Source organism: Vipera ursinii (assembly GCF_947247035.1).
Source record: "Vipera ursinii genome assembly, chromosome: 3".
Taxonomy (NCBI): Eukaryota; Metazoa; Chordata; class Lepidosauria; order Squamata; family Viperidae; genus Vipera; species Vipera ursinii.
In genome coordinates, this window is record NC_139516.1 from 89,265,296 (window position 1) to 89,292,942 (window position 27,647).

The following is a 27,647-nucleotide window of genomic DNA, read 5'->3' on the forward strand; positions in this document are numbered from 1 at the left end:
TATGTATTTTCCTACTCTGTTTGTCCTTGTTTCTATCATTATCCCATAAAAGTTTTGTTGAAGCTTGTCTTAATATTCTCGTTATCTTTCTTTCTTTCTTTCTTTCTTTCTTTCTTTCTTTCTTTCTTTCTTTCTTTCTTTCTTTCTTTCTTTCTTTCTTTCTTTCTTTCTTTTGCCTGTCTTATTAACTATTATTTTTGGCTGCTCAATTTGTCTACTTGAAAGATCTTCCTTTAGGAAAAATAATTTAAATCTCATTCCTCCGTTTGAAATTCAAACCACGTGAATTTTCTCTCTTTCTTTCTCCAATGGGTACCGAATATATTATGCAATTGCCAAATATGCCATTACTATAAAGAAAGAAACGCAGACCTTACTGCCTACATACTCTCAGTGGGTAAGAGCCTTCAAAATGTTTCTCCCTAAATGATCTGGTCTTGCTTTCCCTTTAATATTAATTTCCATGAAACTAGCAAAGGACTTCATCACAGACTGTGCGTGATCTTCCCTCCTTCAGTATTGATTGGGAGTGCCTTAAATGAGTTGTGCAGGGTTGCCAATCCTCCTTTCATTTCAGCAAAACAGACAGCTATTTCAAAGCACCTTCCTTCAGTACAATCCATTAAGGCTTCTCTTCTGAGAGTCCTCTTTTAATCAAGACCGTGATTAAAAGCCCACAGAGTAAGCAAGCTGAACGGTTTTAGCTCCATCTGCCAGGAGCAAAAGAAAATGTGTATATGTGTACAGGTGGTCCTCGATTTGCGACCACAATTGAGCCCAAATTTTCTGTTGCTACTGCAAGTGAGACCTTTGCTAGGTGAATTTTGCCCCACTTTATTTCTTGCCACAGTTGTTAAGGGAATCCCTGCATTTGTTAAGTTAGTCACATGGTTGTTAAGGGAATCTGGCTTCCCCATTGATTTTGCTTGTCAGAAGGTCACCAAAGGTGATCATATGACTCTGGGACACTGAATTTTGAATGTCTGAATTTTGATCACCTGACCATGGGGCTGCTACAATTCTTATATGAAAGTGTGAAAAAAGGTCATGTCACTTTTTTCAGTGATGTTGTAACTTCAGACACTAAATGAACTGTTGCAAGCTGAGAACTACCCATATAGGTGTGTGTGTGTGTGTGTGTGTGTGTGGAGAAAGGGCACCTGTAGAATTTAAGGAAGCAGGAATACTTACAATTGCAAATGAAAAGTGCCCCACTCTTAACCTGAAAAATCCCACAGCCACAGATAAGCTCAGCTGATAGGATGTGTTTTTATAATTGATAACATATCACAATAAAGACAAAGATGGATATCAGTGTTGTGAATGCAGTTAATATGTTTGTTTCATGTTATGGAAATAGCTGTGGGGAAACTTCTTGAGCAACTTCTGGACTTGGGGGGGGGCATTCCCCCCAATCGTAATGCCAGCACAAATTGCTCTTCTGAATCCAGCATTTGCATTTCAAAAGAAGTCTCTCCCCCAGTTCCTTTGAAGTGCAGGCCTTTAAAATGCATGAAGCAGCTTCAGAAATACAGCGGGCTGTGGCAAGGAAAAACAAGTTCAGATTCAGCTGACCTCACCCCATTTGCCTAGTTCCCCCCCACCCTTGCCTAGCTGCTCTGTAGCTTCTATTTGCATAATAAGAAATTAGCACATTAACTGTATTCCTAGAACTGATGTCAATTTCAGTCCTGACGGTGATTATTTTGTCAGGACCAAGGCAACAATCTGGCTCTTAGCATGATGTAGACTTCACTCAAGGAAGCAAAAAACACTACCACTGTAATTAATAAAAGTTTATAATTTTAAATTTTAAAAAGTACCACAGTGATTATGCTGAGTCTGTAAATCCTTGCAGGAGACAAGTCTAATAAAACTAGCCTAGCAGGCCAGATATTTGAGCCAAATATTCAATCTGTACTTTCATCCTTTTTTTCCTGAGTTTCCCCTCTGTACAAAAACTAGTTATCCATTTAGATATACAGCCAAATGAAGCAATTGCCCTTGATTTTCAAGTAACTGATCTAACCACAAATCAAAACACTCTGCTTTTGCTTAATTGATTGAAATGTGCCCTTCCTCTCCTTGCTATTACCCATTTCTTAAAATCATGTAGGGTTAAGCCCTGAATGTCTGTAGAGGGAGATTAGGGGAAAATGATGTGAGATGCTGTATGTCAAAATGTCATTGTGTGCCATGAGTTACATGATATCATAATGCATATAAAGTCATTGTGATTTTTACAATGGATATGTTTGTATATATGTCTGTCTGTCCATCCGTCTGTCTGTCTGTCTGTCTATCTATCTATCTATCTATCTATCTATCTATCTATCTATCTATCTATCTATCTATCTATCTATCTATCTTTGTGTGTGTGTGTGTATTATATATATAATATTGCTAAAAAAGTAAAGGTTCCCCCGCACATGTGTGCTAATTGTTTCCAACTCTAGGGGCCGGAGCTCATCTCCGTTTCAAAGCCGAAGAGCCAGCTCTTGTCCGAGGACGTCTCTATGGTCATGTGGCCGGCATGACTAGACGCCAAAGGCACAGGGAACACTGTTACCTTCCCATCGTATTGGTTCCTATTTTTCTACTTGCATTTTTACGTGCTTTCGAACTGCTAGGTTGGCAGAAGCTGGGACGAGTAACAGGCACTCACTCTGTTACACGGCACTTGGGATTCGACCCACCAAACTGCCGACCTTCTGATCGACAAGCTCAGCGTCCTAACCCACTGAACCACTGCGTCCCTATAATATTGCTATAGATATACATATACATATATATGAATATACATATATATAGATATTTGAAGAACTAAAGATATAGCCATAAAAAGTTAATATAGAACTAACTCAGTGTTTTAACATATTACATCTAGCAATATAAAACATCTATTGCTCCATCTTCTCAGACTTAATAGGTTATACAAGATTTATATAATATACTTAGTTTCTTGATATTCTATTATTTAGGTACCTTAGAGTACTGAATTTTGATAGGAAGTAGGGGAGTTAATTACCATTTGAATATTAATGTTAAAAACATAATCATTTTACTTTTTCTTCAAAATTAAATATAAAATTGGAAACTAAATGAAAAACAATGAAGAAAGAGCATAAATCAAGACACTAATTTCATAATGAAGGTTATTGGTCCTAAGCTACATTATTTGATTCTAAAATCTCCAGTGTGTTACTACATCCATCCATCCATACATACATACATACATACATACATACATAGAAGAGGAGTATGGATGTATGTGTTCCATCAGAAAATTAATGGTTGGGTTTCCTTCAGTTTGAAAATTAAAAGGAAGATGAAACTCATACTACAGTATGTATTATAAGTAAGAAAAAAAGGTCCTCAAAACTTCACCAATTTGTGTGAAGTAGTCCCATCAACTTTAAAATCGTCAGTCTCCCACCAAAAAATTTCATGTAGTCCTTGACAACCAAACAGTTACCCAGTTCTACCTTAAATTATAACTGAGAAATTTAATCTACTGATAAATTGTAAAAAGAGGAACTGGTGTTTCTTCCTACTCTCTTCTCTTCCTTCCCCATACTCCATCTGTCTTTATTATTTGATGTGCTACAGAATAGGCATGTGCTAGATGCTTTTAAATTTGAACACTTTTATTACCCTTCACATATATATGAAATAATATTTATACGTCTTTGAAGGATTCAGAAAATTCCATGTGGAGAAGGGAACCCCATTCTCTTAAAGATTAATTGTGCAAGCAGTTAGGAATTCATGAGTCCCCTTTAGTTATAAATATAGTTTTGCCAATTTATGTGGCAAGCAGGCCTCATATGGAACTCTGTATCTAGACATTTAAAGTGACAAATTTCATTCCCATTAAATAAAATGAAATGATAGGCAGATTAATGGCATGCATTACTTCAGTCTCACTTAATGGCACACTAAGCTACCATGAAGTATAACTGTCAGCCCGTCTTTTCCCCTTTGATGACTTTCGCGCAGCTCTATCACAAGCAATCAGCTACATCCAACTGAGCTTTTATGGGTACCAATGCTGTGAATTTTTGACAGTTTGCTGAGTCGGCATTATGGATGTATTCGCCATCTTCAACTGAACAGCAAAATTTTTGATGTCTTATCTGCTTAAAAATGTTTTGTTTAGAAGCTTATTCTATTTTTGTTTGCCGAGTTGCAGACAACTTGGCTTTTCAATGACATCACGGATAGGGCAGGGGGGGTTATTCCCCAAAGCATACTATGAGCATTTACTTTCAGAAGAACAGTTTCTTATAATTTCAGCATGGAAATTAAATTTCCTATTCATACTCCATAATTACCTGCAAATTTTCTTTGCTTTTTATGTATTTAATGATATACTTAATTTGTCCATCCGCTTATACCTTCATCTGCTTCAACTCCAGGGCCCTTCTATCAAGCAAATAACATCTTATTGGAACCCAGAGTCATGATGTCTCACTGACAGCACCTGAAACACCATACCTCCAGAGATTCAGAGGGTCCCAACCCTGTTTGGCTTTTTGCAAGGCATTGAAGATCTGGCTATTTCTCCAGCTATTTGGGTCAGATGGTTAGATGAGTTCTAGTGGATTTGTTGTTTGTTCTTGCAAGCTGGGGTACATCATATGTCTTTCTGAGTTATAATTCTTATAAACCACCCAGAGAGGTTTGTATGCAATGGCCAGCTATATCAAACATATCAATCAATTAATCAATCTCCTTTGCACTAGCCAGGTATAAGAGGAAGAAAAATACTCCTGACTGTCTGTGTTTGTGTACTCTGTCCAACCTGTGTCGTGGGATCTCATTAAGCAGTATCTGTGTATAATAGGGCTTCCCATTGCTTAAATTGCAGCCATAATGGATATGTACAGCATTCTTTTTTTATTTACAAAGACTTGATACTTTAGTTTGAGCACCATCCAAGTAAGAAATTTTATAATGTTGTACATCCCAATCTGTTTAATGTTCCCAAATTCAAATTCCATATATTCATAACTTTATAGGTAAACTGCTATGACTTACCCTTCCTCCTTTCTCTCCATTAGAACCTGGAAATCCAGGAAACCCAGTAGATCCCTGCACCAAAAATTACAAATGCACTTTTAATTGATATTTATTTATTTATTTATTTTAATTCCATTTATATCCCGCCCTTCTCCGAAGACTCAGGGCGGTTTTAGAAACTTAGCAGTATATATAGCAGAAATAAATATTTAGTGAGCCCTTCACACTGCATATTTTTGATAGATTATAGTATTGTATTCTGAAGATGATAACATATTTGGTGAAACTTTCTACTGCCCAGTCAATTGCAAGAAACATCTTTAAACTAAACTCAGTGGTTTTAATAGCATATGCATTCAACAGAGCTCACACTGTATTTCCTCATTTCATACTTGGAAGAACTTTGGAATCATAGTGTGGTAGAACATTGAATGCTGTCTTATATTAAGTCAGACTATTTGTCTATTTATTCAACATCTCCATTGCTGTTCTCCAGAATTTGAGACAAAAATGTCTTATCCTCCTATTTGATCATTCCAAGGATTTAATCTGGAACTTTAGGATGTAAACCACTTTTTATTATGAACTATATTGAATAACATAACATATGTTCTTTGCAATATGTATTATTTAAGTCACACAATCCAAACATGAATACAGATATTAACAGTTTTCAGTTACTTACCATAATTGTTCAAGTCCAGAATGCAGTAAAGAATTAACAGTAAGTTTATATATTTATTTTGAAAACAATGACATATGAAGCCACCATTCATGGAAACAAGACACAGAAGTACAAGTAGGAGTAGATATGTGCCACTATAATAATTTGAGTATAAAGCGCAAATTCGACATTCTTAACTTATGTAAATAAGTTAAGCATACATAAATATACAAACAGAAAACAGAGAACAGATGTCCACAGAATATTGTGTCATGGATTTTAATTCCATAATTTATTTTGCTTTACTGGAACTGTTAGAAAACTATGGTAGTGTCTACAGAAAGGGGATAAATGATGAAATGTGTATATGACACTATGGCACAAGTATCAAAAAATGATGTGTTTGCATCATATCATGGTGGTTAGGAATAGACACCTACTGGAGCATATATACTATCCATCTACATTGTCATATTTTTATAGCTTATTAATTGTATGTTTTTAAGAAATAAAAAAGATGTAAAAAATATAATATAATTTCCATGTGAATAGTATCTTAACCTCAATATATTGTATGACTATAGGTACAGATATTGGAGGGATATATATTCATACTATTCATATTTGATTTCTATGTTTGAACATAGAAAAATGGTTCCAACGAAAGGGGAAGAGATTCAGACTGATAAAGTAATGCTAAGTCATACTGAACAGGAATTAAATTTGTTTAATATATACCACTTCCAAATCCTTAGAGAAGCCAAGGAAGGAGAAAGACTGGTAGAAAAGCAGAACTTGGAGCAATTTTAACTCAGTACTTTGACATCCTCCAACTTGGAAAGCAATAGTGGAAGCTATGCAATCTTGTTCTGGATTCCTTAACATTATGGAGAATGTTACTGAGATATACTACTGTAAGTCACTTTTATGGTGTCAACATTTTATTACTATCATTCAAGTCGAGTGTAGTTTATAAAAATGTTAACTACATTCCAGGAACTTTCTGCTATTATCTTTTGAAAATAAGTATTACTGCGTGTGCTAATTTTGCTCTGAATAAGGGTTAGGAGAATTAGTTGTTTGACCTGAGTGTTTCCAAGAAGAGTTCTCAAGGGATGATAAACAGCTTCTAGATTCCTTCTAAATTTTATTAAATGAAACAATTCTGGAAAACTTAATTAAATATTCTGATTTAAACCTTTCAGACTGGGGTTTTAAGATGACTTCTAAATTACTGAGTCATAATCAAGGCACTGTGCTCCCTGTTTTTTTTAACCTTTTTTTCTTTTTCTATGGTATATGGAGAACCACAGGGATGACTGTGGAAAACTAATACTATAGTACAGTTCAAGTTAAAGTTCTGGAATCAATATCCTGACCTTTGCTACCTTGAAAGGCTTACAGATATATAAAATTATAAATCTGAAATAAAAAGGTCAAGTCAGTGGGATTAAGGAATTAGAACAACATACATTGGGACAAAGATTGTATTTTAATTACATATCTTAATTAAAGTGCATTATAAATAGCTTATCTTATGAGTAAAACCTTACTCTACATAAAAGAACATGCCATATCCATATATGTATAGATGGTGGGTTGGTGGGGGGGGTTTCCGTTCCATTAAGTGTTTGTTCACTTTCAGTGACTGCTTGGACTAGTTCCTGCAGTTTTCTTAGCAAGATTTCAGAAGTGGTTTGAGCTGAGAGTTAATGACTGAACCAAGATCACTCTACTGGTTTTGTGCCAAAGGTAGGATTAGACGTCACAGACTCTGGGTTTCTAGACATGATACATGGTAGAACAGGGGTCCCAAACCTCTGGTCTGTGGACCGGCACCGGTCCGTAGCATGCCAGAAACCAGTCCGCGCAAACAAGCAAAGCCCCATCTGGAGGATGAGGCAGTACATGAAACCATGGCTCCTCTAGTCCGTGGAAAATCTCTGTCCATGGAACTGGTCCCTGGTGCCCAAAAAGGTTGGGGACTTCTGTGGTAGAATATATAATTATCCAATATAATACTTATATGTAAGGGTGTAGGTCTATATATATATGTTGTATATAGTATGTTTTTAAATGTGTGTTATGTATGTGTACACTTGAGAGCAAGCAACTAAATTTCATTTTTAATGTGTGCCATTGTGCCCATAGGAAAAAAAATGACAATAAAGGTTATCATCATTATCATCATTAATGTCAACATAGTTGTTCAGAGTAGGGTATCCAGACAGAATTACAGGACTTGCTTCTATTAGAAGAACAGTATGTAATGTTTAGATTGCAGTAAAAGTGTTTTATAATTCCAAATGGATCAATTCTAAGTAACAAACTCATACACATCCATTTACTAAACAAATGTGCACGCACTATTAAATCTTAAATTACATATACCTCCCTAATGCTGTAGCAAATTTACCTTAGGGCCTTGTCTTCCTGGATATCCTGGCAAACCAGGAACACCAAGTTTACCCTGTAATTAAAAAAAAACATTATTTTTTCATTTACTTTTTCCAAATATCTCCATATTGTAAGTAGCATTTATATGTAGTCATCGTACTTATTGATTTTTAACTTTTTGGATCTGTATATCCATCCATAGACTGATCTATTTGTCTGCCTGTCTGTCCATCTGTCCCATCGATACTAAATTTATGAGGATCAGAAAAGACATTTATGAAAGATGGAATACATGAGACCTGCTCAGAGTAATTTCAACATAAACAGTGTGCAGGAAAGCACCAGAATAAAGTTCTTTAAGAAGATTTATTAAGGAATATTCCTCTAAATAAGCTGATAGTACCCAAGAGAAAACCAACAGTTAACTGGTACCAAACTTTATCAAAAGTCATAGAACTGGATGAAAACCGTAAGATTTGGAGACATCATACAAAATGAGACTTTGTACCACATGGACTTCTCCTTCGATTCTTCTGGGGTTCAAACCAAGCATAATCAGATAGATTTCAAGCTGGGTTGTGTGTTGTGTGAATGTGTGGGTGATGTTTTGAAGCCCTTCTCATCTTCTACTAACCCCAGAAGGATGGAATTAAGTACTGCTCGGGTTTTTAAGCATGCCTCCGCTCTACAAAGCACTTGGTCTTCTCTGAACAAACAAAATAGCTGGCAGCACTATATTTTCTCCCAAAGCTACCTGTTTCTGAATTGATTATGTTGTCACTCTCGGAACCAAATGAGAACAGTCAATGCAAAAGTAATGCAAACCCTCTTGGGCTAGGGTCATGTTGGTTGTATTGTTACACTGCTCTTGTTCTCATAAAACACTTAACTAAGACAGTCACTAACAAATCAAATCTCCTTATCAGTGATTCTATAGCAATACATAATGAGAATACAGAGTCCCTAGCTTAATATCCATTAAATTGTTGTGCTGAAAAAATATTGGTAAAATTTCATTACTTTACTGGCCTCTTTAATATCGACTGTGCAAACAGGTGTTGTTTGGCCATTACTGCAAGCCAGAGTTCAGAAGATGTGCTGTGCGCTGCCAAGCCTTGGCAAGAATTTGATAATGGAGAAGTTTGCTTTTTCAGCTGCACTTTCTCTTCAGTACTTTGGGGGAATTTCAATGATACATCTAACTGGCTGGAGTTAGTTTAACTCTTTGCATGATAGAATATTAGTTTGAGCTAATTTAACTCCCCAGTGGCTGACAGGGCCAACTGAAACCTTTTGTATGTTCTCACAACATACTTCCCCAATCCAATTAAATATATTGAATGAATAGGATCATTGTGCCGAAAGGAAAATATACTAAAAACATAGAATAGTAGAAAACACAAATGGCAATGAGAAACTAGTACGTGATCTGGAAGAATTTGAGGGCTTAGTTAAATATTTCAACTTCCTGAACCCCCTCCCTCCCTCCATTTTTTTTTGAACCTTGAAATATTCACTTTTCAAACTTTCAGAGCAGCAGTAGCTATGATGATAAAGCTGATGATATTCCTGAGATCTTTAATATATACATTATTGATATATACAATAATCAGGGTCCTCAGCAATACACATAGTTATCGTTCTTGAGATTTGATCAAGCAAGAAATTGTAAAAGCATTCCATTCAAGAGGAAATTTGTGTCTTTAATAAATTTTATGCCTATGTAACCAATCTTAAATCTTAACTTAGTCATATTTGTTGCTTTTCTTACCACATTTCAGAAGATCAGGAGCTGGAGCTAAGTGTTTAAATCTATATTTTATAATTTGTAGCATTAGATTTTGTGATTCATTAGGCTATTATTTAAAAGGCCAAGATTTATTCTTTATCAACCCAAAGTATGGGATGCAGAGTACAGAATCTAGATGAATTTTAAAAAGGAACCTTAACAATATTTAATAGCAAAACCAATTACCAGCACTATGGGGGGAGGGGAGAAAGAGCTGGATGCATTGAAGGAGATACTTGACAGCCATCTATCTGTCTCTTAGACACCTTAATTAGTATTATTGCACTGAGCAGGGTTTGTCCTCAGTGGGTTATTTTTTCCTTCTTCTCTAAGATTCTATGATCCATGCATAGGCTGTGGAGCAAGTAAAGACACAGATTGCTCTATAACCAACCTGTAACAACTTCACGTAAAGAATACTCATGTTAATCTTTGCAAAATTCCACTAGCTCCGATTTTTCTTCTGCCCACACTCCTTTCAATCAAATTCTATATCTTTCATAATACTTCCATATCAAAATAGCTCAATAGGAATTAATTTAGGTTTTGGGAGAAAGTAAGTTTCATATAATCCTGTTTTTTATGGAATAGGAATTTAATGGAAACTTAAGTGATAACTTTCCAATTATGCTACCATTTATCCATAATTATAATAGTGGCGTTCTTTATTCATGACCTTTTTAACAACTGGCAAGATGTCTTGAAACATTATAAGGATCATTAATTCCAAATAGCTCCCAACAGTTAAGTGAAGCTGAAAGGAATATTTTCTGGAATGAATGATCTGACTTTGAAAGTATTTTATGACAGCTTATAAAGCTTCTAGTATCAAATTATAACCTTCCTTTCTCTTTTTTATATGGAAAGGGAATCACCTGGGGAGAGTCATTCACAAGATCCTTATAAACAAACATGTCTTTGATCAGGCCACCGACGCAATCATGCAGAAATGTAGTTGAATGAAAGGCTATCTACACACCAAACAGAGAGAAAGGACAACTGGAAGTAATTTGGGGAAGGTGAAAGAGTTTACCTAAATGTACAGACAGACACTAGGTACAGAAGGATTATTCAGGAAAAGTTAATTCGGGGACTATTTCAGAAACGGAAACAAAGTATTTAGGAGACCCTACAAACTAACCTTGGTCCACTGCTCTACCGTTTGTAATAAATTGTGGCTCTTCTTTTTTCCTTGAGAAAAAACTGTGGTTTAAGTGGGGGATTTGGTTTTCCAGCTAACACCTCTCACTGGCATAACAGTAATCATGTAAAAACATGAGTTTTTTTTTCTCCACATGGAAAAAAAGGGACATATGAAATACATTCTCATTAACTTCAAATGTCTTTGTTACAAATCTGAGGTTCCCCCCATCCTCTATGTGTTTCAAACATAACATAAATGTTTCCATATGTCTTTTGTGCTTCAATTATTTTTGTCATATTCTTGGTAGTATCGTGCTAGTCAATTCTGATAATAGAAATATCAACCCATTACAAACCTTTTCTCCAGCTTGGCCAGGGCCACCTGAGTCTCCGGTAGGACCTGCACGACCTTTAGGACCTTCAGGGCCATCTTCTCCTCGAGGACCAATAGCACCAACTTCACCCTTAAAAATATTGTGTAAATAAAGCAATAAAAACCACCTGTCTCCACAAAAGATCAAAAAGGGAAAAAAAACCTGAACACTAACTGAAGTCCAGCTACTCTCACAAATTAAGTTCCTCCTAAAGCTTTCTAAAGACAATAACTAAGGAGCCACCCCAGAAAGCAAAAGGGTTGGTTTGCTTCCCGCCCCCTCCCCGCCCCTATAACCTGATTAATCAGCATCCTCATTAGTTGTTCTGGCTAAAATCAGAAAGGTTGACACTATTAATTGGAGCCAACTGTGATACAGGGAGAAATCCTCAGTTTTTTCTTCTGTAAAACTTTCTTGTTGCAGGTCCCTCAAGATCTATCGTCTTAATCTTGACATTGGTTTCAATTTATTTTGAATAAATTAATATTATTGAAACTCGACCCATCTCAAAAATCGCCTTGATGATCCATTATATATATATATATATATATATATATATATATATATATATATATATATATATATATATATATATATATATATAAATAAATCCCATTTATATCCCGCCCTTTTCCAAAGACTCAGGGCAGCTTGCAATTTAAGCACAAACCAATGTGCTTAGCACAAAATACAGGCAACACAGGTAGGGGGGAGGTAGGGAGGGGAGGGTGGAGGGGGATGGGGGTTTTTAATGGAAAATTGTATTGTAAAACTTTTCAATAAAAAAAAAAAAAAATACAGGCAACACAGAAAATGTTCTTGCTCAATAGTATCAAACTAAATGCAACTTTGGTAAAATGTCAGTTTCTGTACTATATTGACACGCAAGTTAACAATGCTGAATAAAAGAAAATCAATTGTTTTACTTCATTATAAGACGTTTTGAGGTTTTGAAATTTTCATGACTACCATTGTAAGAAGCAACAAGTAATTTGAGACCTGTCACAAGAGTGCAAAAGCTGACAAATTCATACCAATAATGAGAATCATAAATCATAAATGTCTGGAGCGTACTAAAAGCAATGCTATTGCAGGAGTAGCATAAAGGAATGTGCGTATATTGTTAATTTATAATTTTAAATTACTTTAAGGTTACCTTCCAGCCAACGTGAGACAATGGGGAACAATTAAATAGTAAATACCAGTATTAATTTAAAAATCAATGATTAATAAAGCATAAATAAAGTCTTAATAAAAAGTTATCCCATCCTCAAGATTATAAAAGTCAGAAGCCATACAGTCCCATAAAATACACCTCTTAAAAAAAAGGTCTCAAAAAGCAAGTGTATCTTTTGACATTTCCGAAAGTTCTGCAGTAGAGATTACTAAAAGCTCTCATCAATCTACTGGGCAGAGATGGTGGGGAGAGGAATGGAGGACAGAGTAGTACTAGGACAAAGTACATAGTCTTGCTAACAAAGATCACATGCCTTCAATAGCAATAACCCTTAGATTTATATACAACTTCATAGTGCTTTACAGCCCTCTCTAAGCAGTTTACAAAAAGTCAGCGTATTGCCCTCAACAATCTGTGTCCTCATTTTACTGACCTCAGAAGGATGGAAGGCTGAGGCGACCATTGAGTCAGTCAGAATCGAACTGCTGGCAATTCCTTAGTCAGTTAATGACCAGAGCAACATAGAAACTAATTATTAAAACTCTAATATATAGTCATCTTTCCTTTCCTTTTGGGGGAACATAAAAGTCTTCAGAAGAATCAATCTTATCCATTGCACAGTGGTTTTCATTAAACAAAGATCTCTGTGTGTTCAACTGAGACTAAAAAACCGACTGAATGGATGTAGTGATAATGAAAGTTCCCTTTACCAGTCCAAGAATTTCAGTACAATGCCTCAATAGATCTAAAGTGGTTTTAAAGTAATACTTACTCTATCGCCCTTAAGGCCCATATCACCTTTAAATCCAGGGAAGCCATCTTCACCCTATGTTTTTTGTAGTGAGAAAGGGAAACATAATAAAGTTCCTTAAGAAATCAGAATGGAAGTTGTTCAAGAATTTGGATAAATTAATATAATGCATATGACAACCATAGCTATTTTCAAATCAAGTCTTTTTTATAGTCGTAGACTGACATAACATAGCTATTTTGCTGTAAGTCGCAATAATTTACATTACTAAAGCTAGATCATACACCAAATTACTGCAACATGGCAATTTCTGTATCTGAAAAAAAATGCCACAGCTGAGTTGAATTATTTTCCAGCTTTATAAAAAAGAAGAAAGAATAATGAGAAAGGTGCTTACGGCAATAGGAACATTCATTTCTTAATTTGTCAATGAGCTCTTCATTATAATATTTTGTCATTGTTGTTGTTAGTTACGAAGTCATGTCCGACCCATTGCGACCCCATGGACAACATTCCTCCAGGCCTTCCTGTCCTCTACCATCTTTTGGGGTTCATTTAAGCTCACGCCTACTGCTTCAGTGACTCTATCCAGCTACCTCCTTCTCTGTCGTCCCCTTCTTCTCTTGCCCTCAATCTTTCCCAGCTCTTCTCCAGTGACTCCTTCCTTCTCATTAGGTGGCCAAAGTATTTGAGTTTCAACTTCAGGATCTGGCCTTCTAAAGAGCAGTCAGGGTTGATCTCCTCTAGGACTGACCAGTTTGAACGCCTTGCAGTCCAAGGGACTCGCAGGAGTCTTTTCCAGCACCAGAGTTCAAAGGCCTCAATTCTTTGGCACTCAGCCTTTCTTATGGTCCAACTTTCACAGCCATACATTGCAACTGGGAAAACCATGGCCTTGACTACTGTATAATCACTTTTGTTCGCAGGGTAATGTCTCTGCTTTTTAGTATGCTTCATTATAATATTACTTTTCCTTATTCAAATTTCCTGCTTATATTTCCAGTTTTAAAAGTGTTGGGATTTTTTTCCCATCAAATATTTCATGTTCAAAAGTTGATTGGAATATAACCCAAAGATACTACTACTGATTAAAGGCTAATTAGCATAGCCATATTTTACTTGTTGCAATGATGTAGTAACCACAGAAAATCTGCACCTGGAAAGGTCGAAAACAGCTTTCCAAATGATCCAGCCAATGAAGTCCAGCATTTGATTGGATTCATAATGGGTTTGTTCTGTTGAGGGTCTTTGTTTCTCTTTTTTATGTTATCTTTTTCTGATGCTGGTGGTGGATGAACCAGCAATCATTGGAACCAAACACTAGAATGCTTCTGTTATATATCAATGGTATTATGAGCCTTGGAAAATAATTTCAAGGATTCTTTAGTAGGCTGCTTTCTATGAGTTCACATTTGAATACTAACAGACATAATTAGTATCTCCCAAATTAGAACATGAATCTCTCTTTTTTCTTACTTCTCTGAATTGTGCCAAGCAGTTCTCAGATCAAACACACAGACTAAGAGATAAATTTAAAGAAGTGGCAGTTTTGTAAAGTAAAAAAAAACCCACTCTAGATATATTTATTACACAGTTATTGCTCTCCAGCAGTGTAGACCAATTGATCTTTGAAAAAAATGCAAATATTGTAGAATATGAAAAGATCTGTCCATTCCTGTTTCTGACATTTTTGTAATGTTCATAGAGTCCCTCTAATCTTTAATGCAGTTATAGATGCTATAATAATATCTCAAGAATCAGGAATCCTGGAAAATGTCATTCCCAGCAATGAGATCCCTATTAAAAATATTTACCAATCCTCCAACAGATTGTGTTCAACTGTTAAACTCTCTCTCATTCATAAACAATTAACACATTTTCTATGGGAGATGACCAGACTGAGCCCGAGGGAGGAAATAAATGCACCATCAGTCTTGAATCTTTTTGCACCCACAGGAGATCTAAGTCCAGCCCACCTTGAATTCCACTGACTCTTATCTACTGCCAATTTGCTTTGACTGTTAGTAGTTCAGATTCTTGTAGAGAGCCTAAGCTTACAATAAACCAGGAGTGTCAAACACATCATGTGACGTGTCACAACATATCACAATTTTTCCCCATTGCCAGAGCTGGGGTGGACACAGTTTTGGCATGATACATCTGGCCCATGGGCCAGCAGTTTGACACCCCTGCAATAATCCCTTATATTAATTTGAACTGCCTGGATTTCCTGATTTCTCACGCTTGACATTTCCTGTCTTATTTTGGAAGAAATACAAGAAAAATTCTGCTGAAATCATTGGGTCATCTGAAGACATTACAGGAGGATACTCTGCCCCTATGGCCATTTCTCGGCCACCATATAATAATCTTGCACCTGTAATAGACATGATTTTCAATTACATTTTCCCATTTAATTGGGGTGCCTTTTGCAATAGAACGTAAACACAGTTAACAGATTACCTTTTCACCTTTGCCACCCTTTAGACCTCGGACTCCATCAGCGCCCTACAGGAAAGTACAAGTGACAATGGCCAAGAGACCAGATTAGCAAAACTTAGTGCCAAGTTGATTGTTTATCAAACATAAACATCATGTTAGCCATACCTTTACACCACGAGGACCAGGATAGCCAACTGGGCCATGAGGACCTGCAGGGCCCTAGAAAACATTAAATTATAGTTAGATTACACTATGTGAGGTTTAAACAATATACATGTACTACTACAACATGATGCTACACATTTACTTTTTCAAAAGTATCAGTAGTTGCTGTTTTGAACATGCTTTCTTAACATAATCGAAAAGGTTCAGTAAGCAATGTCCAGAAATATGTTAATTTATGGCAATTGTGATTGACTTATGTTCATTCATTTAATGACTGTTTGAAGTTACAATGGCACTGGAAAATAAATGGCATAACTTGTTTTCACACATATGAGCACTGCAGCATCCCCATGGTGATGTGATAAAAATTCGGGTGCTTGACAACTGGCCTGTGTTTATGACATCAGCACTGTCATGTGATCACCATTTGTTACTTTCCCAGCCGTTTCCAACTAGCAAAGTTAATGAAGAAGCCAGATTTGCTTAACTGCCACATGCTTTACTTAAAAATTGCAGTGATTTGCTTAACAATGATGGCCAAAAAAAATTGTAAATGGGGCTCAACTCCCTTAACAACTGTCTTGCTTAGCTACAGAAATTTTGGGGTTCCGTTCTGGTCATAAATTGAGAACTGCCTATATATTGCATCAGCGAAGAAGCCCAAATTTTCAATAAGTAAATAACAGCTGTCAACTGAGAAATTATTTAGTAAAACGTGTATTACGAAAGACTTTTCCAGTGTATTGCAAAATAACTATGGAATTTTAAACCAAGGCTACAGTGAACTGTGCCATGCAAATCCATCTAAATTGAACGATAAATTACATAGCTATTCAGGACAATTTTGTACCTTAATATACCCAAATTTTAAAAATCACATCAAATAAATCTTTATTTATACTAATTTATGAGCATTAGGAATTACCATGATAGTATTAGGCATGCTATCCTTAGTTCCTATATTTCTTAACACAAGGACACATATGGGCTGACTCTCCTTTTTTATTTATGCTAGGATATATTTCTGAATTAGGACTATCATTCACAGTGTTGGAAGCATTAATTCCTCAGGAGGAAAATTAAAAGTAGCTCATTGGCTGCAAAGTTTTTCTTCTTTTAACTTACATAGGATTGGATGGAGGTCAGAAATGAAGTCAATGGAGGAAGAAATAATTATTCTATCACCCATAGACAAATACTTAAATGTGGTAGTTCTAACTTGGACCGAGAACCCACATACTTCCTTTTACCTACATAAGAGGGTCAATTGACCATTACATAAACAGCATGTTACATGAGCAAAGAAACTAACAAACAAAAAATATAATTGCTTAATATTTTACTACATTACTCTAGCAGAGTTTGGAAACACTGATTTACTAAGTGTGTGTGTGTGTGTGATTGTGTGTGTGTGCACACCCGCACATGTGTGTTACAAAAGAAAACTTAGAATTTTGGATGGTCAGTATTGGGTGGAAAAACAACACTGGATAAAACGGAAGAATTATGGAATTAAAGGAACCATCTGTATTCTGCTGAATCATTACAGTAATGATACTGTACTGCATTATCTAATTAGATGATGAATATTCCTCGCCATGGTTTTAATGTACTAATGTGTAAAAACATTACCTTTCACTTTGAGAGCGGGCAACTGAATTTCATTTTTGATGTGTGCCATTGTGCCCACAGTAAAAAAAAATGACAATAAAGGTTATCTTATCTTTCAAACCTGTTGATGCATGCTTTTGTGAATACACTGGTACCTTGCTACTCAACTGCTTTGAAACTCATCGAATTTGGTACTCAGTGCATTTTGATGTGAAAATTTTGTCCCGGTACTCATCATCTGTTTGTTTCTCAGTGTACAAGCTAGAACTTGTCAGTGTCAGCCACCTTGTGACTCACTACATTATTCCTTATGGGAAAAATCTGTTTGATGCTCATCGTTTTTGGCACTCATTGCACTTCTTGGAACCAATTAACGATGAAGACTGAGGTACCACTGTACTTCAATACATGTTTAGGCTTCTACCTACCATATCCAACTCAGCTAGGAGTGTTAACTTATTTTAAAACCAGTCTTCTGGATTTTAACTATCTGTGAATGTGACACGTACTTTGACAATATAACCTGAACAACATAAAGTTGCCGAGTAGTAATTTAAAGCTCATTTCATTTGAAGTAATAAAAGTTTACTTCATTTAAAGTAAATTTAAAATGGAAAAATAAGTAGGATGCTCAGTGAGAACAGAATGAAAAATCATTCTGACTTTATTTATTTATGTATTTATTTAATTTATTTGCTGCCCATTTTGTATCAAAACTACTCTGGGCAGATTTATTGCCTAATTGATCAAGAATTATAGTGTTATTGCCTTATTTATTGGCAAAAGCTTTGGGAAAACTCAGTTATTCTAGAGAACAGTATAAATAGTATGAAATTACTGCCATCATCACCATCTATGGGCAATAACTAAAACAGTACAGAAAATATTCTCTTTTCCCATCACTTTTATGCTGAATGTTCTCCTTTTATCCTTAAATAGAGATGATCCTGTTGATGAATTTATTTATCACTTATGTTTTTTGTTAATCACTCACAGACAGTAAGACAGTACAGCTTTTTTGTACAGCTAAGACAGTACAAAAAGAATTGCATGGGAGAAATTAAAGAAATAAAAATTCTTCAGTAGAAGAAAAAAAGTTTTTGGGAAAAAAAACTAGAGTTCAGTGATGCTAGTTCTAATGGTCTAAGATTTCAATCACAGTTTATCATAATTTCATATCTGTCACTTTTTCTAATTACACACTCACTCACTTATACACACTCACTTTTTACAGCAATAAATATATAAATAAAGTATAAACATACCGTGTCACCTTTCTCTCCAGACTGTCCTTCTTTGCCTGGATGGCCCTATTAACAAAATATATATAGGGGAGGAGAAACACTTAGTATGCAAATACAAATGGATTCATTCCTATTCTCAAATATCTTTTTTTTTATTTTTGTTATTTTAAAAAGACATTACCAACTTGAAATATCCACCCTCTCCTCTTAGAGAAACTTGGCATCTATAATCTGATTAGGGATAGACAAATTCTACTAAACTTCTACTAATGATTATTTTCAGGATCTTCTGAAAAGGATTCACAGTCAAAGTGGTATAAAACTGACATATGTTTACAGTGAATGGTGTAAAGCAATGACGTCACTGAAGTCTTTGGACAATCTGATAGATAATGGTTATTGTTTTTATCACCTGTTGCTTCTGCTGAGTACATCCCTTTACTTCAGCCTCAAAATCCCATTATAATGACATCACTGAATAAATATCAGAAGAATTCATTTGATTCATTAGGTCAAAACCCAACACATTGCAAGTATTTTGCTTCCCCAGAATGGCTAACCAGAGTTGTCCTGCCTTCTTGGCATTCCCTTTCACAGACATTCTGAATAGAAAATTACTTTTAAAAGCCTCCAATTGAATCCATATAGCAGGGTTTCAATGGGAGACACAGCCATATAATTGAAGTCCTATTCCCTCTTCAACAGGGATTGTATGTGCATAACATGAGGAGCAGGGCTTCAATCATATATCTTGATTTTTGCCCTGCTTCACAACCCCTTTTAAACTTATCTAAACCGGGGACCATTTCTACAGCGTGGAATAATGAATTCTATATCTAAGTTATTTAAAATAAATAACTTAAACTGTCCTGAATCTAGGAAGGGCATTATGCAATTTGGGGAGAAGGCAAAATTAGCCTTTAAAATAGGAACTCTATGGTACCATATATAGGAGAACATAAGGTTATTTAGAAACATGTTGTTTAGTTGTCTTTCCTGCCAAATGGGAAGTCTGGGACCAGATAACATGGCAAAAATTATTTCCTACTCCCACTCTTCTTTCAATATGGGGAATACAGAATGAAATACACCTTGTTACAAACATTTTTCATGTCTTTATTTGTTTGATTGTTATATATATGGGATGGGGCGGCAGCTGCAGAGCTTCCCCTGAAAATAAATTATCAGATGTCACTAGGAAAAAAGAAAGTTAAATGGTGGTGAAGGGAAGCAGATTTTGGTGAATATCACATTTCCCATAATATATAATTTTAGGCTGCAAACTAAATTAGAGTCACAAAATATTTCAAAATAATAACTGACATAATCCAGCTATATGTGGATATTAGCATACCATGAGGCCGTTCTGGCTACATTAATAACACTAGCATCTAGAGATTGTCTTCGAATGTACAAATTAGTATCGACAATATATACAACCAACAAAGATGTTCTTTTATTTTAGATCCAAATATTTCTAAAGATAATGGAAAAGCAAGTAAAGCACTGAAAGTATTTCTCCATTTGATGTGTTTTCTCTGGAAGATAGGAATTGATTATTTTTATCTGTCACCAAACATTACACTAAAGTACACCATTAAAGTTATGGCACAACAAGATGAAAGAAAACAGTAATAGAAATATTTTACTGCCAGTACAAATCAATAGCCTGAAGATTTTCCCACTGGGTTAAATCCACATGCAAGTTAAGAGTATAATAAATCTTCAGCTTTGTTGTCCATCTCCAAAATGTAAGAATAAATATTAGATTCAGCGTGTGATTTAGGTTGTAATCTTACATAGTTACTTAGAAGCAAGATTAAATTAGTTTTACCTCTGAGTAGAAATGTAGTCCTCAACTTACAACAGTTTGTTTAGTGACTGTTCAAAGTTACAATGGCACTGAAAACTGACTTATGACCGCTTTTCACAGATATGATCTTTGCAGCACCCCCGTAGTCACGTGATCAAAATTCAGATGCTTGGCAATTGGTTCATATTTATGACCGTTGTTGTGTCCCAAGGTCATGTGATCAACTTTTGCAACCGTCTGGGCAAGCAAAGTCAATGGGGAAGCCAGATTCACTTAACAACCAGGTTACTAGCTAATCAACTGCAGTGATTCACTTAACAACTGAGGCAAGTAAGGTCTTAAATTGCAGCAAAACTCACTTCACAAATGTCTCACTTCACAACAGAAGTTTTAGGCTCCATTGTGGTCGGGGGGGGGACTACTTGTACTAGGGTTGCATCATCACACTCATTTCACTTTGCCCTGTTCTTTTAATACCTTTAATACTTTAGGGCAGGGGTCTTCAAACTTGGCCCTTTTACAACTTGTGAACTTCAACTCCCAGAATTCCTCAGCCAGGCATGCTGGCTGAGGAATTCTGGAAGTTAAAGTCCACAAGTCATAAAATGGCCAGGTTTGAAGACCCCTGCTTTAAGGCAAATATTTCATTTCTGTTTGCCCTTAAAAATCCAACTTGCAACTCAACTCTCCTCTATTCTGATCTCTTCTTGTTTATAAGCGCAATAATAAAAGGATTGCTACATTGGCAATATATGTGTCACTCTTATTCTCAGTTACCTAGAAGTAAATCTCACTGAATTCAGTGGGATTTATTTCCAAGAGATCAGAGTGTGATTGCGCTGTACCTGTTATTATTTTCAGAGAGATTAAGAAAGCCTAGTTGATAGTCTGAGAATCAATAAAAAGAATTTTCAACACACTGAGACTAAAATAACCTGGGGAAAGCAATGGCACAAATTCTACAGTATATTATGTTGAAACAAAACATATATTAAATCAGGGCTGATTTAACACAGATGTGCTATTCTTCAAATGTGTTAAATTCCGATAAGGTCATCAGCACAGATATGAGTTGTAGGCTAGCATATCTGCAGAGTATCAGTCAAGGCAAGTCTGCACAAAATAATGAGGGCATATATATTTAAGCATAAATCTTAAACTTTTGTTCCTCTCCCTTTGTAATTATGAGGGAGATGGGGGCAGGAGGACCTTTTCTATTTGTATACCATACTCTCAGAGTATATCATACTCTACAGAGTTAAATTATCTGAGAAATAAAGTATGCCAACTGTAACAAATTGGTTTTATCTGTGTATCGACCTCCTTTTGCAAGATGCCTAATCAAGCAGTGTAAAACTGGAGATGGTAGTTAATACAGCCCAGCAGTCCCATGTGAAGCCAAACAGAGATTCAATAATCTATGTTGCTTATCTGAGGAGGTTTGTGCATATATGTTTACTTTTTTTGTTATGTTTTCATCATATGCTAAATAAATAATAATCAAGAGGAGCTGGTGGTACAAAGTTTGCCAAGAGTGTTCCCAATAATATATCTTTTTTTATTAGATCAGACTCTAAGCCATAATAGATTAATTTGTAATTGCCATGGAGTAATCTGACCACTAGATTAATTGGTCTAATACAGCCAGCTCTTTCTGGCATTAGCTCTACTTCATAAATGCAAATCATATGGTTCACTATTAAGCTTTGGAATTATGAGTATCTGACTTCACAAATTATGCATTATCACCATTTGTCTTCGGTAAGAGGTAGAGAAAATCCTTTAAAAACATGATTATCCACTGTAGAAGACAGTTGTTATTATTTGTATCATTACATCATCATCTGAGTGAAAACAATAATTCTAGTAAATGTGTATGGAGATTCTCAGTCATCCAGGTCATGATTGTCCCAAAGGTGCTTTTTCAAAAGCCAAATGGACTTTGTTTTTCCTGAAGACATTTTGCTTCTCATCCAAGAAGCTTCTTCATATTCTGTAGCATATGTCATGTGTGCTGTGTGATTGCACAACTAACACCCCTGGATTTAAATGATCATTATTAATCCCTCATCCCCTTCATGGATTACTGCCTTGTCGTGGCAAAGGGGCTTGCGTAATTCAATGAAGCTATGAGCTATGCCGTGCAGGGCCACCCAAGACGGAATGGTCATGGCAGAGAGTTCTGACAAAACGTGATCCACTGGAGAAGAAAATGGCAAACCACTCTAGTATCTTTGCCATGAAAACCCTATGGACAGTACCAAAAGGCAAAACAATATGACGCTGGAAGATGAGCCCCTCAGGTCAGAAGGTGTCCAATATGCTACTGAGGAAGAGCAGAGGGCTAGTACTAGTAGCGCCAGAAAGAATGAAGCGACTGGGCCAAAGCCGAAAGGACGCTCAGCTGTGGATATGTCTGGTGGTGAAAGGAAAGTCCGATGCTGTAAAGATTTTTTTCTCCATAGGAACCTGGAATGTAAGATCCATGACTCAAGGAAAGCTGGACGTGGTCAAACAAGAGATGACAAGACTAAATATCAACATCTTAGGTATCAGTGAACTAAAATGGGCAGGAATGGGTGAATTTAATTCAGATGACCATCAGGTATACTACTGCAGGCAAGAATCCCTCAGAAGAAATGGACTAGCCTTCATAGTCAATAAAAAAGTAGGAAAAGCAATACTGGGAAGCCCTACAGCACCTTATAGAATTAACACCAAAAAATGATGTCCTTATCATCATGGGGGATTGGAATGCTAAAGTAGGAAGCCAAAAGATAACTGGAATAACAGGCAAGTTTGGCCTTGGAGTACAAAATGAAGCAGGGCACAGGCTGATAGAATTTTGTCAAGAGAATACGATGGTCATAGCAAACACTCTTTTCCAACAACCCAAGAGACGGCTCTACACATGGACATCACCAGACGGTCAACACAGAAATCAGATTGACTATATGCTCTGCAGCCAAAGATGGAGAAGCTCTATACAGTCAGTAAAAACAAGACCAGGAGCTGACTGTGGCTCAGACCATGAGCTTCTTGTTGCAAAGTTTAGGCTTAAATTAAAGAAAGTAGGGAAAAGCGCTAGGCCAGTCAGGTATGAATTAAATCATATCCCTGTTGAATATACAGTAGAGGTGACAAATAGATTTAAGGAATTAGATCTGATATACAGAGTGCCTGAAGAACTATGGACAGAGGTTCACAACATTGTACAACAGGTAGCAACCAAAACCATCCAAAAGAAAAAGAAATACAAGAAAGCAAAATGGCTGTCTGAGGAAGCTTTGCAAATAGCTGAGGAAAGGAGGGAAACGAAAGGCAAGGGAGAAAAAGAAAGATACGCCCAATTGAATGCAGAATTCCAGAGAATAGCTAGAAGAGATAAGAATGCCTTCTTAAATGAACAGTGCAAAGAAATAGAAGAAAACAATAGAATAGGGAGGACCAGAGATCTTTTCAAGAAAATTGGAGAGATGAAGGGAACGTTTAATGCCAAAATGGGCATGACAAAGGACCAAAATGGCAGGGACCTAACAGAGGCAGAAGAAGAGGTGGCAAAATTACACAGAAGAACTATACAAGAATGAGCTTAACGTCCCTGATAATCACAATGAGGTGGTCACTGACCTCGAGCCAAACATCCTAGAATGTGAAGTGAAGTGGGCCTTAGAAAAGCTGAGCAACAACAAAGCTACTGGAGGTGACAATATTCCAGCTGAGCTATTCAAAATCTTAAAAGACGATGCAGTAAAAGTGCTACACTCAATTTGCCAGCAAATTTGGAAAACTCAACAGTGGCCACAGGATGGAAAAGATCAGTTTACATTCCAATTCCAAAGAAAGGCAGTGCCAAAGAATGTTCAAACTATCGCACCATTGCACTCATTTCTCATGCTAGTAAAGTTATGCTTAAAATTCTACAAGCTAGACTACAGCAGTATGTGGATCGAGAACTACCAGAAGTACAGGCAGGATTTCAAAGAGGCAGAGGAACTAGAGAACAAATTGCTAACATACGCTGGATCATGGAGAAAGCTAGAGAGTTCCAGAAAAACATCTACTTCTGCTTCATTGACTATGCTAAAACCTTTGATTGTATGGATCATAACAAACTGTGGCAAGTCCTTAAAGAGATGGGCATACCACACCATCTTATTTGTCTCTTGAGAAACCTATATGCGGGCCAAGAAGCAACAGTGAGAACTGGACACGGAACCACTGATTGGTTCAAAATTGGGAAAGGAGTCCGGCAAGGCTGTATACTGTCGCCTTGCCTATTTAACTTATATGCAGAGCACATCATGAGAAAGGCAGGGCTAGATGAATCAAAAGTTGGAATTAAGATTGCCGGAAGAAACATCAACATCCTAAGATATGCAGATGATACCACTCTAATGGCAGAAAGTGAAGAGGAACTAAAGAGCCTCTTGTTGCGAGTGAAGAAGGAGAGTGCAAAACTTGGGTTGAAACTAAACATTAAGAAAACCAAGATCATGGCATCTGGCCCTCTCAATTCCTGGCAAATACTGTAGATGGGGAAGAAATGGAGGTAGTGACAGATTTTATTTTCCTGGGCTCCAAGATCACTGCAGATGGGGACTGTAGCCAAGAAATTAAAAGACGCTTGCTCCTTGGGAGGAAAGCCATGGCAAATCTAGACAGCACACTAAAAAGCAGAGACATCACCCTGTCAACAAAAGTGTGTATAGTCAAGGCTATGGTCTTCCCAGTTGCAATGTATGGCAGTGAAAGCTGGACCATAAAAAAGGCTGAGCACCAAAGAATTGAGGCCTTTGTACTATGGTGCTGGAGAAGACTCCTGCGAGTCCCTTGGACTGCAAGGCGATCAAACCGGTCAGTCCTAGAGGAGATCAACCCTGACTGCTCTTTAGAAGGCCAGATCCTGAAGCTAAAACTCAAATACTTTGGCCACCTAATGAGAAGGAAGGACTCACTGGAGAAGAGCCTAATGCTGGGAAAGATTGAGGGCAATAGAAGAAGGGGACGACAGAGAATGAGGTGGCTGGATGGAGTCACTGAAGCAGTAGGCGTGAGCTTAAATGGACTCCAGAAAATGGTAGCGGACAGGAAAGCCTGGAGGAACATTGTCCATAGGGTCGCGATGGGTCGGACATGAGTTCGCAACCAACAACAACAACAACAAATCCATCATGGTGACTCCAATGCAAACCCAAACGTTTGTTTTGTAAACACATTTTGTTTACCAAACAAAACCATTTTGTTTTTAATAAAAATGCTCTAGCTCACAAAAGAAGAATAATTTTGTTGTTTCATTTTGAAATTGATTGTTTACCGTTGGAATTAAAAGTACTACAATGATTAGAACTCAAAAGCTATGACTTCTACCTTAACCTAAATGCAATGAAACATTTTTTCCAGTATTTGAGGGGCTGCCAGAAAGAAGAGGGGGTCATGTTATTCACCAAAGCACCAGAGGGCAGGACAAGAAACAATGGTTGGAAACTGATCAAAGAAAGAAGCAATCTGGAATTAAGGAGAAACTTCCTAACAGTTTGGATAATTAACCAGTGGAACAGCTTGCCTCCAGAAACTGTGAGCGCTCCATCACTGGTGGTTTTTAAGAAGAGACTAGACGGTCACTTGTCTGTGATGGTATAGGTTCTCCTGCTTGAGCAGGGCACCAGGCTAGAAGACCTCCAAGGTCCCTTCCAGCTCTATTCTATTCTATTCTATTCTATTCTATTCTATTCTATTCTATTCTATTCTATTCTATTCTATTCTATTCTATTCTATTCTATTCTATTCTATTCTATTCTACTCTATTCTACTCTACTCTACTCTACTCTACTCTACTCTACTCTACTCTACTCTACTCTATTCTTATAGAGCAGTATATTTAATTTAAAAAAATAGTTTTCTCGTAAAACTTGTATCATGTTGATTTCCAGTATTTTATACCTATCCTATACTGGTTAGGCAACTAAATGCATTTTAAAAAAATTCAGTACCAGTGCAATTTCTCATCTGCCATTTCAATTACCTTTTTTAAAAAATAAAAGCTTAGATGAGAAATGTGGATCAGGTTGAAATAATGAAACTGGATATGCTTTATATATTCTGCTTCGAGCTACTGGTGACGCAACTTCCTTGTTGAAATTCATGTGTATACCGCTGCAAAGTAATTTTTTTAACCCAAAATATAAAATGGACTAAATTGCATATCACTTACCGGAGGGCCATCAGTACCGGGAAGTCCTGACAGACCAGGTTTGCCCTGAGGACCCTGGAAACAGAAGTAAAAGAAGACTTTTGGAAAGAAAAACAATCAAAGTTAAGGTAGACTGGCATGCTGCCAATGTTTGCAAGTCAAAGATTATTCCCGAATCAAAATCAAAACTCAATCAGGAAGAAGAAATGAAGTAGCTTTCCAAAGTTTAAGGCTTATTAGACCATTTTGAAGTTAGCATCCAGCTGAACATCTGGGAATACATCATTTGAAAGGGGTGGTCTGAATATCATGGCATGTCTGAATATCATGGCATGATTTTTTCAAATTCACTTTCTCGTTTATCTGTTACATATGTATGTCTCATTCTTTTTATTTGAGTATATTGAATACACATTGAAAATGTGGTAAATTTTAACACTCATGAGTAGGACTGAATGGCGAGACTCAAATAAATTGGCATGAATATCTGGAAACAATATCCATTTCTTCCATTTTTAGATGAATAAAAATGAATGAATGAAAATTGTTTTCATATAGGCAATTATCAATATTCAGATATTCCCAAGCTAGTATTTATATTTTGTTAACATTCATAAGTGAGTATTGCCATTTTCTAAAAACATCACAAGTATAAGCACAGTTGTGGAATAGTGGGATAAAACAGACAATCGAAAGAAAGAAAGAAAGAAAGAAAGAAAGAAAGAAAGAAAGAAAGAAAGAAAGAAAGAAAGAAAGAAAGAAAGAAAGAAAGAAAGAAAGAAAGAAAAGAAAGAAAGAAAGAAAGAATGAAAATGACATGAGGACATAGCTTGAATGAGACCTAAAAGAAATGTTTTTAATT

General features: G+C 36.3%; 1 protein-coding gene across 1 annotated transcript in view; it reads right to left on the reverse strand.

The window, feature by feature from the left end:
• The window catches only part of COL11A1 (collagen type XI alpha 1 chain), a gene marked incomplete at its 5' end in the record, with an annotated part of 287,402 nt that overhangs the window by 118,887 nt on the left and 140,868 nt on the right, over positions 1–27,647 (reverse strand). The window contains 8 exons of the mRNA XM_083358489.1: positions 5,041–5,094; positions 8,103–8,156; positions 11,372–11,479; positions 13,339–13,392; positions 15,781–15,825; positions 15,925–15,978; positions 18,801–18,845; positions 26,807–26,860. Of these exons, the coding sequence (XP_083214615.1) occupies positions 5,041–5,094; positions 8,103–8,156; positions 11,372–11,479; positions 13,339–13,392; positions 15,781–15,825; positions 15,925–15,978; positions 18,801–18,845; positions 26,807–26,860 (468 nt within the window). The remainder of the gene's footprint in view (positions 1–5,040; positions 5,095–8,102; positions 8,157–11,371; positions 11,480–13,338; positions 13,393–15,780; positions 15,826–15,924; positions 15,979–18,800; positions 18,846–26,806; positions 26,861–27,647) is intronic.